At 44.8% G+C, this 20,110-nt stretch overlaps 1 protein-coding gene across 4 annotated transcripts in view; it reads right to left on the reverse strand.

Moving 5' to 3' along the window:
* Positions 1–1,307: 1,307 nt before the first annotated feature.
* Positions 1,308–20,110, reverse strand: part of LOC144734721 (ATPase MORC2-like) — a 110,225-nt gene continuing 91,422 nt past the window's right edge. For 3 of the 4 annotated variants that reach the window (XM_078617052.1, XM_078617051.1, XM_078617049.1), the window contains 4 exons: positions 18,715–18,794; positions 8,631–8,724; positions 7,302–7,439; positions 1,308–6,054 (listed from right to left, as the gene is read on the reverse strand). In XM_078617052.1, coding sequence (XP_078473178.1) covers positions 5,767–6,054; positions 7,302–7,439; positions 8,631–8,724; positions 18,715–18,794 — 600 coding nt within the window. In that variant the 3' untranslated portion in view covers positions 1,308–5,766. The other variant, XM_078617053.1, reaches the window with a different exon arrangement.

Below are 20,110 nucleotides of genomic sequence, written 5' to 3' on the forward strand. Positions count from 1 at the left end.
TAGAGGGAGGCGGGGGCGGAGAGAGGGAGGGGGCAAAGAAAAAATTAGCATATCAATGAGTGGACGGCAACGTGATGCTGCTGCAAGTAAGATGACGACGCGGCACGGCACGCAGGCTTGAAAATCAGGAGAAAGACACACTAAAATTAAATAACCTAGTAAAATATCGAAATGTAATGTATTACATTTTAGTGTGTCTTTCTCCTGCTTTTCAAGCCTGCGTGCCGTGCCGCGTCGTCATCTTACTTGCAGCAGCATCACGTTGCCGTCCACTCATTGATATGCTAATTTTTTCTCTGCCCCCTCCCTCTCTCCGCCCCCGCCCCCCTCTCTATATTTAAGGCACCGTCACAGAAACGACCTCTCTCTTTGTGCCGATATGTGTCCTCTCTCTGTGTCCTTGTGATGTCTGTCTGCTTGTATGTCTGTCTATAGTTTTCTAGTTAGATTTTTGTTGCTATTTCTTTTATACCTGATGATTGCTTGTGTTGCAATCGAAACGTCGTAATATGCTATTATTTAATTTATTATTTTATCTTTAGACGTGACTTAACTGAAAGAACCAAAGAATAATTCCTGCAGTCACGAAAGCTCCAAAATTAAGATTCAGCCAGTTTATATTTACTCCCATAATCATATCCATATTTATTATTATAATTTTACAGTCATATCCAGCCTTATACACCACCCACACTAAGGAGAAAAAAGTCTGATTTACAACAGTGTTTCATTCCCATTCGCCATTCAGCGTCCAATGCACCGTACATGCATTGTACAAGCACCGTACTTGCAGTGTACAAGCACCGTACATGCATTGTATAAGCACCGTACATGCATTGTATAAGCACCGTACTTGCAGTGTACAAGCACCGTACTTGCAGTGTAAAAGCACCGAGATGGTTATCCCCCCCCCCCGACTCATTGGCTCCTCCCTGCCCAGCACCCTATATAAAAAACACGTGTCTTGAATAGCTTACTTCATACGCTACATTAATTTTACTGGAGAAGTTACACCTGACGGAAGCTTGTTGCTTCCGAAACGTCGTGATTTAATTTATTTATTTTCATTTATTTTAATATAATTTTTTTACCTACGTGACTTTACCGAAAGAACCTAAGAGTATGAATTCTTTCAGTCACGAAAGCTTCAAATCTAGAACTGTTGTTCCTACCTGTATAATTTATCCAAATTATGAGGGGTGGGTCCGAAATGACCTCTCTCCAACCCCTCATGAAGCAGTCCAGCCCACCCGAGCTCCCAGCACACAGCCACTCCTCAGCGCAGTTGACCAAAACGAACCATCGGCTCTTGCAAATAAAACTTTAATAAAACACTTAACCATTTTAACCAACCCACACTTTAACGAACCCACTCGTATGCTGCACCAGCAGAACGTGCTGGAGGTGGATGGAGGCAGCTGCCTCGAGTTCCATCCTCTTAACACTACATTTAAGGCGACCACGCGGTCGTGCCGCGCCGATGGCCGTCTCTCGTGGCCCTCCTGTCACTCACTCAGCCTTGCCCTACCCTCCCGGGGTGGGGCCTCCCAGGTATCGCCTCCCCTTTCCCACAACAAACAGCACGAAACAGGGGGAGGGGTGGAACTCTGGTGGGGGGGGGGGATGCAATGACATCACATATTCTTGGTTCTTTCAGTAAAGTAACGCAGATAGAAGAGATACGTAGATGACACGTTTGTCATCTGGCCACATGGCCGACCAGCTCTGAAACAATTCCTCAACCACATCAATTCCATACACTCAGCAATCAAATTCACCATGGAGGTAGAAAAGGATGGAATGCTACCTTACTTGGATGTCTTAATCAAAAAGAGACCAGATAGCTAATTGAGCCACTCTGTTTACCAAAAGAACCAAAGAGTAATTCCTGCAGTCACGAAAGCGCCACATCAGGAAAGTAACCCTGACTGATGCCTACCAAAACTTGATTCCCACCACTATCCATCACAGAAAAATTCCCTCATCAAAACGCTGCACCATAGAGCTCAATGTATCTCTGACCATGAACACATGACCAGTGAACTCAACACATACACCAGGCTCTCAAGGCATATGGATATTCTGACTACTCAATCTGTGAGGAAGGAGCCATCTGAAGATCCAATCTTAACCATCACCTTGCCTTATATAGTAGGGATAACCAAAAAGATTTCCAAAATCTTGAACAAACACAACATAAGATCCAGGTCCGAGTTAACACAGTGCATAAAATTTGTGATCTGATCTCATCTGTGAAGGACAAGATTCCTGACATGCAATATCCCGGCGTCTATAAACTAAGCTGTATCTGCGGCAGCAGTTACATTGGGGAAACTAAACAACATGTCTCAGACCGTGTTCGTGAACATAAGGCAGATATGAAACACGGCAGGACCAATACTTCTGCCGTGGCTGATCATTACTTTAATGCGGCTGGCTCACACGAAATCGATTTATCTAGGACGATGGTACTTCACGAAGCCATCCATATATACAGACACAATTTAAACCGAGACGACGGTTTTAAACTCAACAATCATTGGAAAGATGTCATCAACCACTTTGGGTCATGACTTGATTTGTTTTCTTGTCAACCTCCACCGTCAGCAGTGTGGATGGGTGTAGCGAGGTGCAATGCCCCCTCCCCACCTCTACTCCCTTCTCTCCCCCCCATCTCTACCCTCTTCCTCCCTCCATTGTTTAACACTTGGACTGCGCCCTCGCCTTTCAGCTCTACCACCCATACTCTCCCTCCCCCATTGTCTAACGCACTCGCTTTACTTGTACTTCTGGTGCTTTGCTCTTACATGTGCGCTGGCTGCCCCGCCTATGCTCATTACGCCGCACAGCTTTGCTCAATTTGAAAGCCCTTATAAGGAGTTGCATTTGGAGGCTTGCCCCCTCTTTTCTCTCCGCCTGATGAAGACCACTTGTGTTGCGATCGAAACGTTGTGGGTTTTTTGCTTGTATAATTTGAAATGTATTTATTTAACTTTATTATTTGTATTTCTTTTATTTTCTATCTACGTTGACTTTACCGAAATAACCAAGAATATGAATTCCTTCAGTCACACAAGTTTTACGTCAAAACGGCATCACATCCAATGAGAAGCGAATGATTGCCATTGTATTTATATTGTTACCGACCCACGTGAAATGTATACATATGGAAGTGTATGTGTGGGGTGCGGTGGTGCACTTGTTGATGCACTCCCTTATGAACCCGACAGTTTGTTGCTGATGGCAAATATTATTGAAAAGTGATAGCTGAACTTATTGTGGGCCTTCATCGGGTTTATTGCTACTCAGTTGAGCAGATGAAGGTGGCCAGGCATGGTTGACCATACCACCACCTTGTTCACTGTGCCAGTGAGTGTAAAGTTTTACTGATTCCCGCACCTTCAATTAGCCACACACGGTGCGGTGCGAAAGAAATGCAAAAGACGTTCAACATACATATTAACCCAATTCAACTTGTAGATTTCAATAAAACAATAGGTTTTTTTATCTATGGAACTTTTTACAAGCATGAAGGCAGCTAAAGAGAAATCTGAGCCTGGATTCACACCTCTAAGTTGCGATTGAACATTAATTTGTCCATTTCTCAAAATGTATACGCAAAAACCAAGAGTTATATTAACACGCTTTGCTAGTGTTCCCTGAATTTTGTTTAAATAAATGTCTTCAGGAGCCAGACAGATTATATACAGGTGGATTCATGGGTTAACATTGATTTTGAAGATATAACAGCCTCCAGGCATAATGCTGACCACTTGCACTCACACTGTGTGCCATGACAGGCCAACAGATAAGTGGGTAAGTGAATTGCTGGATGGGTGAGTGGGTGATTGGGCGAGTGAATGAATGGGGCGAGTGAGTGAATGAATGGATGAGTGAGTGGGTAAGTGGGTGAGTAAGCGGTTGAGTGGGTGCATGGGTGAGCGGGTGAGTGGGTGCATGGGTGAGCAGCTGAGTGGGTGAGTGGTTGGGTGGGTGAATGGTTGAGTGGGTGACTGAGTGGGGTGGGTGGGTGAGTGGTTGAGCTGGTGAGTGAGCGGGTGTGTGGGTGAATGGTTGAGCGGGTGAGTGGGCTGGTGAGTGAGCAGGTGAGTGGACGAGTGAATGGTTGAGGCGGTGAGTGGATGGGTGGCATTAAGTAGCCATGTAATAACTCATCCCACCCTCACTATTCCCCTTAGCTTTGGTTCATTAATGTCCAGTATGTTTAATATGTTAAACATAGCACCTCAAGTTATCCCATTATAGTACAGCCAGATTATAAATTGTAGTTCCCACACATTGTGAGCATGCCGAGTGTACAGGCGGATTACAGCCTAAATGTTTCACTTCCACTGTGAGCCATGCATTGTGAACATGCCGAGATCAAAGTGCAGCGCGCTAACCTTAACACTAGCACTCCCTACGCATGTGTGCAAGGCTGGGAATTATCTTCGTCTCTGCAACTCCACACCAGTTGAAACTCCATTCCTGCCCTGGTTGAAGTCAAGATTTAACTCCCCATTAGTTTTCCTGTACATATATATCGTAATATATATTTATATAGATTAAAAGTTTTCGTGACTGCAAGGATTCATACTTTTTGGGTTTTTTGGTAAAGTCACGTAGTTAAAAATAAAATAATAAAATTAATTCTAGATTTGAAACTTTCGTGACTGCAATGATTCATATTCTTAGGTTTTTTCGGTAAAGTCACGTAGATAAAAAACATTAAAAAGTAAAATAAAATAAAAATCACGACGTTTCGGAGGCAACACAAGCTTCCGTCTTCAGGTGGTACCGTCACAGCCACGACAGCTGTATCAAGTAAATGAGAGATTGCAGAAGCTACCACTCCGTTTATATAATGGTTGGAGAAGGTGGTGGGGCAAGGGCCGCATACTTTTATTAATATAGTAAGGTGAGGCTTAAGACTAAGAATAGACTGCATAACAAAGGCTGAGCCTTTGTTATGCCGAGGTGCGGTTTGTGACTCAACCTGTAACAGGGAGACCACCACTAGACATGGTAAAACTGTGATGGTTGTCTGTCAAATAAGATTGGCAAATAAGTGTAGTTAAATCTTTTTTGCATGGTTAATCACATCTTTCCAATGATTACTCAGTTTGTAACCGTCATCACGGTTGAAATTATGTCTGTGTTTGTATATTTGTATGGCTTCGTGTACAAACCTTTGATGGTAGCCAGGAGGTTTGCAGAGAACCTTGGTCTCGGAAAATACAATTTCATGAGAGCCCACCGAGTTGTAGCAATGATCGGCAACGGCCGAAGAATCAGTTCTGCCGTGTTTCAGATCTGACTTGTGCTCGCGGGCACTTTTTAATGTTTTTTACCTACGTGACTTTACCGAAAAAACCTAAGAATATAATAAAATTAATTAAATCACAATTCGGAGGCAACACAAGCTTCTGTCTTCAGGTGGAACCGTCACAGAAAAATAACTGTATCCAGTAATTTTGCTGTGACGGTTCCACCTGAAGACGGAAGCTTGTGTTACCTCCGAAACGTCGTGATTTAATTCAGTTGTTTTTTCTTTTATTTTTAACTACGTGACTTTACCGAAAAAACCAAAGAGTATATTTATATTTTGCTATGCATATACACAATCTTTCCCCCCTCTGAAGTGTTTGGAGACCCGCTTGCATTTAGATGCTACTAGTGCACAAATGTTAATCGTATGAGGGGGTGGGAGGGCTAATTATGCAGGGGAAGGGGGTCTATCTCCTCTAACAGAACCTCCACGACCTTCTACATCGTCACGTCCTGCAGGGTCTGCACATCCACCGTGGGCCTGTCCTGTGGGCCCAGGCTGAGCGGGGACGCAGCATCGTTCTCCTGCCCCTCCTCCTCATAGTCAGCGAAAAGCACGGTGCGGGGGCCCTCCTGGGCGTGGGCCTCCCCCCCCCCTCCCGTGTCATCCTGCCCCCCTGCGTCATCGCTCGACCGCTTGGATTCTGCCGTCTGCGCACAGGTTGCGACCAGTCGCGCGAAGAAGGCGTCCGTACCGGCGTCCGTGTTGTCGACGGGATTTTCGTCCTGCGTGAGAAGGAGAGGAGGAGGGTGTACGACGGTAGAGATTCGCAGCTCAAATCCCACAGGCCGCCCCGGTTAATACCATGGCGGTGAGTATTAACGCTACCACCGCGCCGTCTGTTTAGTTCGCAGTGGTCGTGAAAGATGCCGTGGCGGCACTCGGTAAAAGCTAAGCCGCTGCGCCAACGTCGCAAAAGTCAAAACAACACAAGGATACACCACGGCAATTATTGGATTGAAATTAAGCGCAGCAGTTGCAATGATCGCTCACCCACCACCCCCCCAAACTGCTAAACACTCAGCAGGACCCGTCTGCTAAATGAGACTCCGCAAAGCTGTTCTGGGTGAGCAATCACGACAAGTAAAAATCAACAACTGCCATTCACCATATTCTTTGGGTCTTTCGGTAAAGTCACGTAAATAACAACTGCCATTCACCACTAAGTGGTGAATGGCAGTTGTTGTAGGTGCACTTTACGGCCACATGAAGTGTCAAAGGCCCGCTGGCAGGTCAAGGGACAGACCCAGGTGCCACGGGTTTACTGAAATGACTGGCGGATGCACCACCTGTGCCCCCTACTGTGCTAAATTGCTGTGTTTTAGCTACTCGGCACTAAGCTCGTTGTTGCAAGTGTTGCTCCTCTGCCCTCCGTTGTTGCTGGAGGGTGACTGCCTCCAACTGCCCAGTAGCGTTCTTTATGAGTATCATCCACAGAGGCTGATCTTGACACCGCTGGAACCAGTCATCATAAAATCCACTCAGCCCCATATCCTCTTGTACCACATCAGTCCATCTCTTCTCTAGCCTGTACCGCGCCCATTTAGCCCCCTATATCTGGCCAAATAAAAGCTGTTTGGGTATGCAGTGGCTTGGCATGCGGGTTACGTGCCCCAGCCAATGCAGCCTTGCCTGCTGGAGGAGCTCACCTATGGCAATGTGTCCACATCTTCCAAAGATTTGTGAGCTCCTCACAGAATATAACCTAGTTCCAGGATGGATCGTAGGCAGGCTAGCCTGAATGTTTCTAACCGGCGCAGATGTTCCATTAGGGGGGACCAGGTTTCGCAAGCATAGAGAAAGAGGGCGTGACCGTGGCCAAGAATACCCAAATCCTTGGCCTTGCCTGCATCCCTCCACTGATGTTTATCTTCAGTGGGGGCATAAGCCACCACCACCATTCCTTGTCTCGCGTTGATAGGGAGGCGAGCCCATGGTAGACTGGGTAAACACTTCCACCATGTACACGCACCTTCACCATGACGCTTCTAAGCACTCGCACTTTCTCGCGGAAGCAGCATAGCTGCTCCTCAAGGTGCTGCTGGTTCTGCACCACCACCTGGTCCATAATTTGAAACATCCTCTCCTGGTACATCTGCAACAGCTGCACCTGTCGCAAGCCAAGCAACACAGAGCACCAAAGGAGATGTGGGCACAAACAAGAGGGAAAGAAGGATGTAAAGGCTCTTTATTGATAGATGAGGCAATAATCACCTTATATCACTCATAGGTCATCTCGAGCATTTAAATGCGCTGCTGCAGATTAGCCTGGGAGAACCTACTGTCCACCCCACCACCCATAATCCCAGCAGCAGTTGTCTCTGTGTGGCACAAGGTGTACGCAACACCAGCCTGAAAAATGGTAAGACCCATGGACTTGCATCACCACTATGACAAATGTTTAACCCGAGCTATGAATGCTTTGGTACTTGCAATTTCCTTGTACTGCTCGCCTTGTCTATCTTGTAATATCTTGATAATGAAAAAAAGGGGTCCCATAGATACCATCACCACTACCATTATCACCACCAACACCATCATCATCACGACCACCACCATCTCCAACACCATCACAACAACCGCCGTTCACCACTAAATGGCAGTAACGTCACCATAGTGCATGTGCCATGTTATGTGCATCTTGAGGCCCGCTGGCAGAAGGTCATGAAACACTCAGGTGTCATGAGTTGACTAACAGATGCACTATCAATTTTTTGTGTTTTAGCAGCCCGGCGCTCTGCTCCTTTTGAGCATCGCTCCTCTGCCCTTTGTTATTGCTGGAGGATGACGGCTTCCAACTCCCCATCAGCATCCTTCACGAACCGCACAGATGCCGATCTGGACACTGCTGGTACCAGCCATCGGCACGTCCAATCAACTCCACATCCTTCTGGATCACATACGTCCATATCTTCTCTAGCCCATGCCTTGCCCGTTTAGCCCCATCTATCCGGCCAAACAGGAAATGCTTGGGCATGCGGTGGCTGGGCATATATAGGCTACATGACCCAGCCAGGTGCAGCCTCGCTTGCCTCTAGCACTGTAGGCAGCAACGGTCACCACCATCGCTACCACCATTGTCATGACCACCATCACCACCACACAGATTCGTACAGAGCTATACATTTATAAAGACACACAGACTCGCACAGAGATAGAGATTTACAGAGAGATAGACTCACATAGATACAAATTCACAGACACACATACTCACTTAGAGACACATATAGACACAGATTTACATACACACAGAAACAAGCAGAGATGCAGACATTGAGACTTACACAGAAACACCTCTTACCAGTGGAAAAGCGTTGAGTTCTTCCACGCTCATGGTGCGGATGTTGTCCAGAGAAATGTGGTATTCGGGGAACCACAGGAACTCCAGACAATTCCTGTTGAAAATTCAAATTATCGGCCAAAATCTATTCACTGCTGAATGACGCCCCAACCCCACCGAGCTCCCCCGCACCATTGCTATTTTCTATGCTCTCCCAATTTCACGATGCAACACTATCCGAGAAGATTTAATCATTCCATCACCGTTCCATCTCTGCGGTGGGATGTAATTTTCTTGGAGGCATTCCCTGCTTTGGCTCTCACTCCATCGCTATTCTTGACCACTGGCCACCATCACTTCTGGCCGCGAAGTATACGGACACATGGCCTTCTGGGAGTGCCTCCATTCAACGCAAGCAAACAACGCTAATGATTGTTGTGTTGTGTAATGTGTAGATTTTGTATCGAATTAAAAGTAATTTTTTTGTCTGTCTGTGGACGAAACTTGCGATGGATTTAACTCACGAACCGTGGGGTTTTCGTAAAAAAAAAGTACCCAGATACCACGTGATCAGCCCCGTGGTGAGCCAGCGCTATTCGTATTTCACGCCGGTCAACTTTCAAGTAGTTAATTTAACAATTTATTACTATTAATTATTATATTACTATGCTGAGCGCGTGCCAAAGCACGCATCTGCGCATGCGCAAGAAAGTTGAACCGTGGTTGCCCCTAGCAATGCACACACGCGATCGGTGGGGGTAATTCTCATTCGCGTCAACAATGCAGAAAAAAGTACACACAACGCTGAGGTAAATTCTTCAAAGTGTGATGTCCTCTTCTCCCCCCCCCGCCCCAATGTGTGCACTTACTACTATATAGTCGGTAGATACTACTACTATAGTCCGTAGCTACTACTGTAGAGCGGGCGGGGGGAGGGTAGCAGCGCAGCCCCAGCCTGCCAAGGTGCCACCTCGGCCGGCTGAGCAATCTAGGCGAGGCCGGGGATTCTGCACATTACTAGGACTCACCACACCACTCTGTTAAGTTAGTACTATTATAGAGTTGATATATACTATTATAGAGTCGGTATATATGACTATAGAGTAGGTAGATACGACTGTAAAGTTTGTAGTTACTGCTACTGTAGAGCGAGCGATGGGGGGGAGGGGGGTTATAGCAGCCCAGCCCCAGCCTGCCAAGGTGCTACCTCGGCCGGCTGGGCAATCTAGGCGAGGCCGAGGGGTCTGCACGGGACTAGGCCTCACCACGACACTCTGTTAAGTAGCAGTTAACTGCTATAGAGTCGATAGATACGACTATAGAGTCGGTAGATACTACTGTAAAGTCGGGAGAAACTACTGTCGAGTCGGTAGATACTACTGCAGAGTCGGGAGATGCTACTTTAGAGTTGGGAGATACGACTGTAAAGTCGGAAGATACGACTGTAAAGTCGGGAGATACTACTGTAGAGTCGGTAGATACTACTGTCAAGTCGGTAGATACTACTATCAAGTCGGGAGATATGACTGTAAAGTCGGTAAATACTACTGTTGAGTCGGTAGATACTACTGTAGAGTCGGTAGATACTACTGTAGAGTCGGTAGATCCTACTGTAAAGTCGGGAGATACTACTGTAAAGTCGGTAGATACTACTGTAAAGTCGGGAGATACGACTGTAAAGTCGGTAAATACTACTGTTGAGTCGGTAGATACTACTGTAGAGTCGGTAGATACTACTGTAAAGTCGGTAGATACTACTGTAAAGTGGGGAGATACTACTGTAAAGTGGGGAGATACTACTGTAAAGTCGGTAGATACTACTGTCAAGTCGGTAGATGCTACTACAGAGTCAGTAGATACTGCTATAGTCAGTAGATACTACTATAGAGTCTGCAGGTACTCCTATAGTCTGCAGATACTACTATAGATTCAGTAGATACTACTAAAGTCATTAGATACTTCTGCAGTCAGTAGTTACTGCTATAGTGTCGGTAGATACTACTCTAGTCATTAGATACTACCGTACGGTCAGTAGATACTATAGTCAGTAGATAATACTACAGTCAGTAGATTCCACTACAGTCAGTATATACTGCTGCAGTCAGTAATACCGACTATAGAGTAAGTAGATACTGCTATAGAGTTAGTAGTTACTACTATAGTTAGTGGATACTACTGTAGAGGAGTAAAATGGGGACGTGACGTCAGGTGTGCCGTTCACTGTGATGACGTCACGTCTCCTAGGGTACTTAAGGGATACCCCGTGACGTAAGCGGGGTCACTGTGGGAACGGGTAGAGTAAGAAGGGTGAAGAGGGAACCAGGGGTAGAGAGGGATCGAGTAGTGAGTCTGGGGAGCAGCCGGTGGTAGCCGATAGAGGTGCTTATCTCTCCGGTCGGTGGAGTCGGCAGAGTCCCCGATCCGACACGAGAGAGAGAGACCGGAGCTAGCCGGCAGGGACCCGGACTCAGAGTAGGACCCCTAGCCCCTGGGAGTTGTGTGCCCTTGTGTTATTGTAACAGCTTTAATAAATCCTCGGCTAAAGCCCATAACTTACCTCCGTCTCCGAGTGCGTCCGTGGGAGCTTCTCTACACTACTATCGAGTCAGCAGATACTACTATGGAGTTAGTAGTTACTACGATAGAGTCGGTAGATACTACTGTAGTGTCAGTAGATACTACTACGGTCAGTAGTTACTAGTCAGTAGATATTACTAAACAGTGAGTAGCTACTACTGGGCTCAGTAGATACTACTGTACAGTCAGTAGATAAAACTAGTCAGCAGATACTACTATAGAGTCAGTAGATACTACTAAAGAGTAAATAGATACTACTATAGTCAGAAGATACTACTGTAGAGTCAGATACTACTATAGTCACTGGATACTACTCACTCTAGTGAATGTAGGGTGTTTAGCCTACGCGGGGGTAAACATATTTTTTGAGGGGTGGGGGGTCGACAATTTTCGGAAACCTTTTAGATCAACCATTTACCCCCTACTTTCTATAACTTTTTGGACTTCTGCAAGCCTCTTCTTGGTTCTTTCGGTAAAGTCACGTAGAAGGGAAATAATAAAAATAACACGTAATAAAAAACAATTCTCACGACGTTTCGGCCACAACGCAAGCAGACGTCCTCAGGTGAAGAACAGGTCTGTCGGAAAGACAGCGTCTGAATGAGCACCACCATGCTTGGCAGCGTATATTTAGCTGGGTTGGAGGGGGAAGGGCGCCTTGACAAAGCAATTTGCATATCAAGAGGAATTCAGCATATTTATGGGAAATGCAGATATGGAATTACTCACTACTTGTGGAATGCGTAGGAGGTGGGGGGGGGTTTCAAAGTCATATTATGCCCGTGCATTATGTAGGATTAGCAGCATCAAAGAGAGGAAGTAGGGTTAGCAGTAATAAAGGGAAAGAATTTTAATAGTAAGGAGCTGCAGCAGCTAAACCATCACGTAAAAAACTAAAATATAAACTACATCAGTATCATCAATATACTAAATATACTCTCCAATAAGCTGAGCTACTAACAGTAAGTCATACATTACAATTCTATGTTGCAAAAATATAATATGCCTCCAGCTAAACTTTTTTCTCTTACATCACACGGGTCGACCCCGTACTATAAACTGCCATAGACAAACCCAACATTAAATTATATACTGCATTACTATACACCACCTATACATTTAATATTACACTATGTATTATTCTACCCACCCTACTGTATACCACACTGCTGTATATTCACTATACAATTACGATACTATATATTACCTTATACATTATATTAAACATTACACTTTTATACTATTTATTATTATACAATCTGCTATACACTATACCATTGACTGTCGCGTGAAAGGTACTAAGAGGAAGCAACGAAATATGTCAATGGGAGAGTGGTGATAGGAGACTTGCAGCAGAGCAAAGACTCCATTCTCTGCGGAGAATAAAAGATATATAGTCAATGCCAGTGAGTGGACTGCGGTCTGAAAGTCACCGTAAACGTGAACACAATCAGTTAAGATCTGAAATGGTTTATTACGTCCTTTCAATGATTGCTGAGCCAGAATCCATCTTCTCGGTTGAAATTGTCTCTGTGTTTGTATATGTCGATCGCCTCATGAACGAATTTCTCATGGGAGCCAGATGGCTTGCAGATAACCTCTGTCTTGGAGAAGTCAATGTCATGTGAGCCCACTGAATTGTAACAGTGATCTGCCACGGCTGAGGTGTTTGTCCTACCGTGTTTCAGGTCTGCTTTATGTTCACGGATGCGGTCCGAGACATGTCGTTTGGTTTCTCCAATGTAACTGCTACCACAGAGGCAACTTAGTTTGTAGACGCCAGGGTACTATATGTCTGGAACCACATCTTTTACAGACGGGACCAGATCACGGATTTTATGGACTGTGTTGAAACGGACCTGGATCTTGTGTTTAATCAGGATTTTGGAGATCTTTTTGTGACCCCATCTATGTAGGGTAAGGTGATGGTTTTGAATGGCTCAACAGGATCCTTCTTGATGGTTGGAGTGATGGCTTTGCGGATTGTGTAGTCGGAGTAACCATTAGCCTTAAGAGCTTGGCGAACGTGCTTGAGTTCACTGGCAATGTTCCTGGTCGGAGATGCATTGGGCTCTATGGTGTAGAGTCTTGATGAGGGAATTCTTCTGGGATGGATGGTGGTGGGAATCCGGTTTTAGGTAAGCATCCGTATGGGTGGCTTTCCTGTAGACAGAGTGGCTTATTGAACCATCAGGTCTCCTTTTAATTAAGACATCCAAAAAGGGTAGCTTGCCATCTTTATCGACTTCCTTGGTGAATCTGATGGCTGGGTGTATGGAATTGATGTGACCGAGGAATTGGTCTAGAGCAGGCCGGCCATGTGGCCAGATGACAAAAGTGTCATCTACGTACCTCTTCCATAAGGTTGGGCGTAGAGTGGCAGTCTGGATGGCGTCAGTCTCAAATTTCTCCATGAAAACGTTGGCTACAACCGGAGATAGGGGGAGCCCATTGGGGTGCCCTCAGTTTGTTTGTAGAAAGTTCCATTCCAGGTGAAGTATGTATTGGGGGGGTACCTCAGTATTCAGTCCTTGATGAACCAAGTCTTCAATGATTGTGATGGTGTCAGGTACAGGAACTTGGGTGATTAAGGAAACCACATCAAAACTGACAAGCAGGTCATCTGGGGAAAGGGAAATTCCCTTGATTGTCGATACCAGGTCAGTAAAGTTTAGTACCGCAGAGGTGGTGTTTCCAGTGAAAGGCCGCAGGATTTCAGATAAAAAACGAGCCAGTTTGTAGGTGGGGGAGTTGATAGTAGAGACAATGGGACGAAGTGGTGTATCTTCTTATTGTATCTTTGGCAAGCCATATAATCTTGGTGGCCTGGCTGCAGAAGGTTTCAACGAGAACCGTTTGGTTTGATCAATTAATGCGGTTGAATCAGAAATGATTTTGTTGGTTTTAATGACGAGGCTGTTGGTGGGGTCTCTTTTTATATTTGTAAAGCTGCCAAGGTTGAGTAGTTCTTGAATTTTGTTGTATTCTATTTTGTCTAATCGAGTCTCTCACCTTTCTGAAGAGATGCCGCGACTAAGATAATACCAATCGCATTTACACTACCTCTGCTGCTGTAACTTCTTCTAATGCTAAACGAATTCTGTCTAGAACTAGCTTAGCTCTTATCTCAGAAAAAATTAGACTTACGCACACCGAACTAGATCAGTTAGACAAGACACTCTACAAATCACACTTATCTTTGACTACAACAATGTCCACTTCAGATTGGGAACATGTAGACAATATGACTGCCTCTTCAGCTGCCGCTATGTCGACCAAATGTAAGGACAACTTGATTTCCAAATTCAACCTCCTCTCTAACAAGAGACCGGGGACCCACACACCGAAAAGCTAGACGTTAACAAAGTCATAATTAATCGCAGTAACAGTTCTATTTCTGATGGTCTGAAATCCGTTTTAGCTAAAGGACTAAACGTTGCAGTCACACCTAGACACATACCAGCTAATTATATCATTACCCAAGTAGATGTGGCTCTCAAGGGTCTGGGTCACATCGCTGCAGACGTAGCAAGATCTGAAATCGCTGCAACCCTCAAAAACGCTAAGATGCCAGCTATCAACATCAGCAAAGATGAGCGTTTTGAATTAGCTCAATTAAAAAAGAGGGATGACATTGTCATCCTCTCAGCCGACAAAGGCAATGCCACTGTCATCATGGACAAAATAGAATACAACAACAAAATTCAAGAACTACTCAACGATGGCAGCGATACAAAAATAAAAAGAGACCCCACCAACAGCCTCGTCATTAAAACCAACAGAATCATTCCTGATTCAACCGCATTAATTGATCAAACCAAACAGTTCTCGTTGAAACCTTCTGCAGCCAGGCCACCAAGATTATATGGCTTGCCGAAGATACGGAAAGAAGATACACCCTTTTGTCCCATTGTCTCTACTATCAACTCCCCCACCTACAAACTGGCTCGTTTTTTGTCTGAAATCCTGCGGCCTTTCACTGGAAAAACCACCTCTGCGGTACTAAACTCTACTGACCTGGTATCGACAATAAAGGGAATTTCCCTGTCCCCAGACGACCTGCTTGTCAGTTTTGATGTGGGTTCCTTATTCACCAAAGTTCCTGTACGTGACACCATCGCAATCATTGAAGACTTGGTTCATCAAGGACTGAATACTGAGGTACCCCCCCTGGTGAGACACTCCCCCCTATCATGGAGAAATTTGAGACTGACGCCATCCAGACTGCCACTCTATGCCCGACCTTATGGAAGAGGTATGTAGATGACACATTTGTCATCTGGCCACATGGCCAGCCTGCTCTAGACCAATTCCTCGACCACATCAATTCCATACACCCAGCCATCAGATTCACTATGGAAGTCGAAAAAGATGGCAAGCTACCCTTTTTGGATGTCCTAATTAAAAGGAGACCTGATGGTTCAATGAGCCACTCTGTCTACAGGAAAGCCACCCATACGGATGCTTACCTAAAACCGGACTCCCACCACCATCCATCCCAGAAGAATTCCCTCATCAAGACTCTACACCATAGAGCCCAATGCATCTCTGACCAGGAACACATTGCCAGTGAACTCAAGCACGTACGCCAAGCTCTTAAGGCTAATGGTTACTCCGACTACACAATCCGCAAAGCAATCACTCCAACCATCAAGAAGGATCCTGTTGAGGAGCCTTTCAAAATCATCACCTTACCCTACATTGCTGGGGTCACAAAAAAGATCTCCAAAATCCTGATTAAACACAAGATCCAGGTCCGATTCAACACAGTACATAAAATCCGTGATCTGGTCCCGTCTGTAAAATATGTGGTTCCAGACATACAGTACCCTGGCGTCTACAAACTAAGTTGCCTCTGTGGTAGCAGTTACATTGGAGAAACCAAACGACATGTCTCGGACCGCATCCGTGAACATAAAGCAGACCTGAAACACGGTAGGACAAACACCTCAGCCGTGGCAGATCACTGTTACAATTCAGTGGGCTCACATGACATTGACTTCTCCAAGACAGAGGTTCTCTGCAAGCCATCTGGCTCCCATGAGAAATTCGTTCATGAGGCGATCGACATATACAAACACAGAGACAATTTCAACCAAGAAGATGGATTCTTGCTCAGCAATTATTGGAAGGACGTAATAACTTAACTGATTGTGTTCACGTTTACGGTGACTTTCAGACCGCAGTCCACTCACTGGCATTGTATTCTTTGCAGGGAATGGATTCTTTGCTCCGCTGCAAGTTTCCCTCACTACTCTCCCATTGACATATTTCGATGCTTCCTCTTAGTATCTTTCATACGACGGTCAATGGTACAGTGTATAATAACAAATCGTATAAAAAAATTACATGCTTAATACAATGTACAAAGTAATATATAGTATCGTAATTGTATAGTGAATATACAGCAGTGTGATATACATTAGGGTGGGTAGAATAATACAGTGTATAATACAATGTATAAGGTTTAGGGTGGTTTATAGCAATACAGTATATAATTTAACGTTGGGTTTGTCTATGGCAGTATATAGTACGGTGTAGACTTGTGTGATGTAAGAGAATAAAGTTTAGATGGAAGCATATATTTTTTTTACGACGTAGAATTGTAATGTATTACTTACTGTTAGTAACTCAGCTTATTGTAGAGTGTATTTAGTATACTGATGATACTATGTAGTTTATACTTTAGTTGTTTACGTGGTGGTTTTAGGTACTGCAGCTACATATTATTAACACTCCTTCCCTTTATTAATGCTACCCCTATCCCCTCCCTTTGATGCTGCTAATCCTGCATAATGCACGGGCATAAGTAGTACTAATCACATACCTGCATTTCCCATATCCCCTCCCTTTGATGCTGCTAATCCTGCAAAATGCACGGGCATAAGTAGTACTAATCACATACCTGCATTTCCCATATCCCCTCCCTTTGATGCTGCTAATCCTGCATAATGCACGGGCATAAGTAGTACTAATCACTTACCTTCATTTCCCATATCCCCTCCCTTTGATGCTGCTAATCCTGCATAATGCACGGGCATAAGTAGTACTAATCACATACCTGCATTTCCCATATTCCCTCCCTTTGATGCTGCTAATCCTGCATAATGCACGGGCATAAGTAGTACTAATCACATACCTGCATTTCCCATAAATATGCTAAATTCCTCTTGATATGCAAATTCCTTTGTCAAGGCGCTCTTCCCCCTCCAACCCAGCTTAAATATACGCTGCCAAGCCTGGTGGTGTTCATTCAGACGCTGTCTTTCTGACAGACCTGTTCTTCACCTGAGGACTGCTGCTTGTGTTGTGGCCGAAACGTCGTGAGAATTATCTTATGTTTCATTTTTATTATTTTATTATTTCCATTCTACGTGACTTTACCGAAAGAACCAAGAAGATGTAATGTATGACTTACTGTTAGTAGCTCAGCTTATTGGGAGTATATTTAGTATATTGATGATACTGATGTAGTTTATATTTTAGTTTTGTACGTGGTGGTTTAGCTGCTGCAGCTCCTTATTATTAAAATTCCTTCACTTTATTACTGCTAACCCTAATTCCTCCCTTTGATGCTGCTATTCATGCACAATTCACGGGCATAATATGACTTTGAAACCCCCCCTACCTCCTACGCATTCCACAAGTAGTGACTAATCCCATATCTGCATTTCCCATAAATATGCTAAATTCCTCGATATGCAAATTCCTTTGTCAAGGCGCTCTTCCCCCTCCAACCCAGCTTAAATATACGCTGCCAAGCTTGGTGGTGTTCATTCAGACGCTGTCTTTCCGACACACCTGTTCTTCACCTGAGGACGGCTGCTTGCGTTGTGGCCGAAACGTCGTGAGAATTGTATTTTATGTTTCATTTTTATTATTTCCCTTCTACGTGACTTTACCGAAAGAACCAAGAAGATGAATCCCTGCAGTCACGAAAGCTTTAAATCGAAATTCTGCAAGCCTCTTATAATATTGTTGATGGACAAATGGACAAACGGCACGCTTATCTTTCACAATAGCTTAGAAATGTATATGTTATGTTTTTAGAAGAAGTTTTGAAATATATTTTTCCCCCGGGCAACGCCGGGCACTTCCCGCTAGTAATAAATAAACCTCTCGTACCATTCGCCAGCATTTAAGTGGGAGTTACCTCCCACTTTAGCCCACCACGCATCAGATGATTCTGGAGGGTCGGGAGGTGGAGTCGAACAGGAGATCTCTGCGGTCACGGTGCGCCCAGTGGAGCTGCTGACCGAGGTTGGGCCCACCAAATACAAAGATCCCCCGTATAGCCTTAATAGAATGCTGAGGCAATTGTTAGCGAGTAGCACCTATGGAGGCCGGCACGGCACATGAGGGGGTGGGTGGATAAAACCACACCGGGCTGCCTTTGATCTCCTCAGTGGCAATGTTTACACACTGCACCAGGTATTCATTTGAGGCCGAGCCGACCAAGGGGAGGCCCAAGACAGGTTCAAATATTCATCACCACCACTATCAACACCACCACCATTATCACCATCACCTGAAGAGGTCGGATATCCCAGTCACGACATCGGCGTCACGCGACACGCCGGCCTCTGTCCGTGTCGTCTTGTTACGCTCCTGAGAAAGTGGAGGAAAGGTAAAGGAAGAGCCCCTGAAATTGCAGACTCAAGCCACTGCTTGTGAAGAATACATCATCAATTAGGGCACCTCTGAAGGTGTTAAAGTGCAGTGAGAGCGGTGGTGCAACGGTTAGTGTGCTGCACTACAAACTTGATGTCAGCCTTCTTAGGTTGACAGTAAAGTCACGTAGGTAAAAAAAAATTACAATTAATAAAAGTAAAATAAAATAAAAATCACGACCTTTCGGAGGCAACACAAGCTTCCGTCTTCAGGTGGAACCGTCACAGTCACGACAGCTGTATCAAGTAAATGAGAGATTACAAGAGATACCACTCCGTATATATAATGGTTGAGGGGGAAGGGCCAGGAATGGCACACTTTTCATTAATATGGTAAGGTGAGGCTTAAGACTAAGAATAGACTGCATAACAAAAGACTGAGCCTTTGTTATGGAGAGGTGCGGTTTGTGACTACGCCTAAACTGGTAAAACAAAACTGGCTGTCTATCAGTAACCTGTAATAATTGTCTGTCAAATAAGATGGTCCAAATAAGTGTAGTTAAATCTTTTTTGCATGGTTAATCACATCTTTCCAATGATTACTCAGTTTGTAACCATCATCACGGTTGAAATAATGTCTGTGTTTGTATATTTGTATGGCTTCGTGTACAAACCTTTGATGGTAGCCAGGAGGTTTGCAGAGCACCTTGGTCTCAGAAAAGACAATTTCATGAGAGCCCACAGAGTTGTAGCAATGATCGCCAACGGCCGAAGAATCAGTTCTACCATGTTTCAGATCTGACTTGTGCTCGCGGACACGATCAGAAACATGACGTTTCGTTTCTCCAATGTAGCAATCACTGCAACTGCAACTCAGTTTGTAGACTCCAGGATACTGTAAGTCAGGAACGACATGGGCTCTGTGGTATAGCGTTTTGATGAGAGAATTCTTTTGAGATGGGTGGTGGTGGGAATCCGGTTTCAGAGCCCATGGCATTTCTGACCAACACCACCTGGCCGGTGAATTAAGATATGTATATCGGGCCCTCAGGATGAAAGGATACTCTGACCGCACCATCCGCCAAGCTGTTTCTCCCACCATACAGAAACAGCCACATGAAACTCCGACCAAAACTATCACGTTACCATACATAGCAGGCGTGACCAAAAAGATCTCCAAAATTCTAAACAAACATAAGATCCAAGTCCGATTCAGTACAGTGCATAAAATCCGTGATCTGATTCCATCTGTGAAGGATGTCGTTCCTGACTTACAGTATCCTGGAGTCTACAAACTGAGTTGCAGTTGTGGTG

The sequence above is a fragment of the Lampetra planeri genome, chromosome 52 (genome assembly GCF_965212315.1).
Source record: "Lampetra planeri chromosome 52, kcLamPlan1.2.h2, whole genome shotgun sequence".
NCBI classification, from domain to species: domain Eukaryota; kingdom Metazoa; phylum Chordata; class Hyperoartia; order Petromyzontiformes; family Petromyzontidae; genus Lampetra; species Lampetra planeri.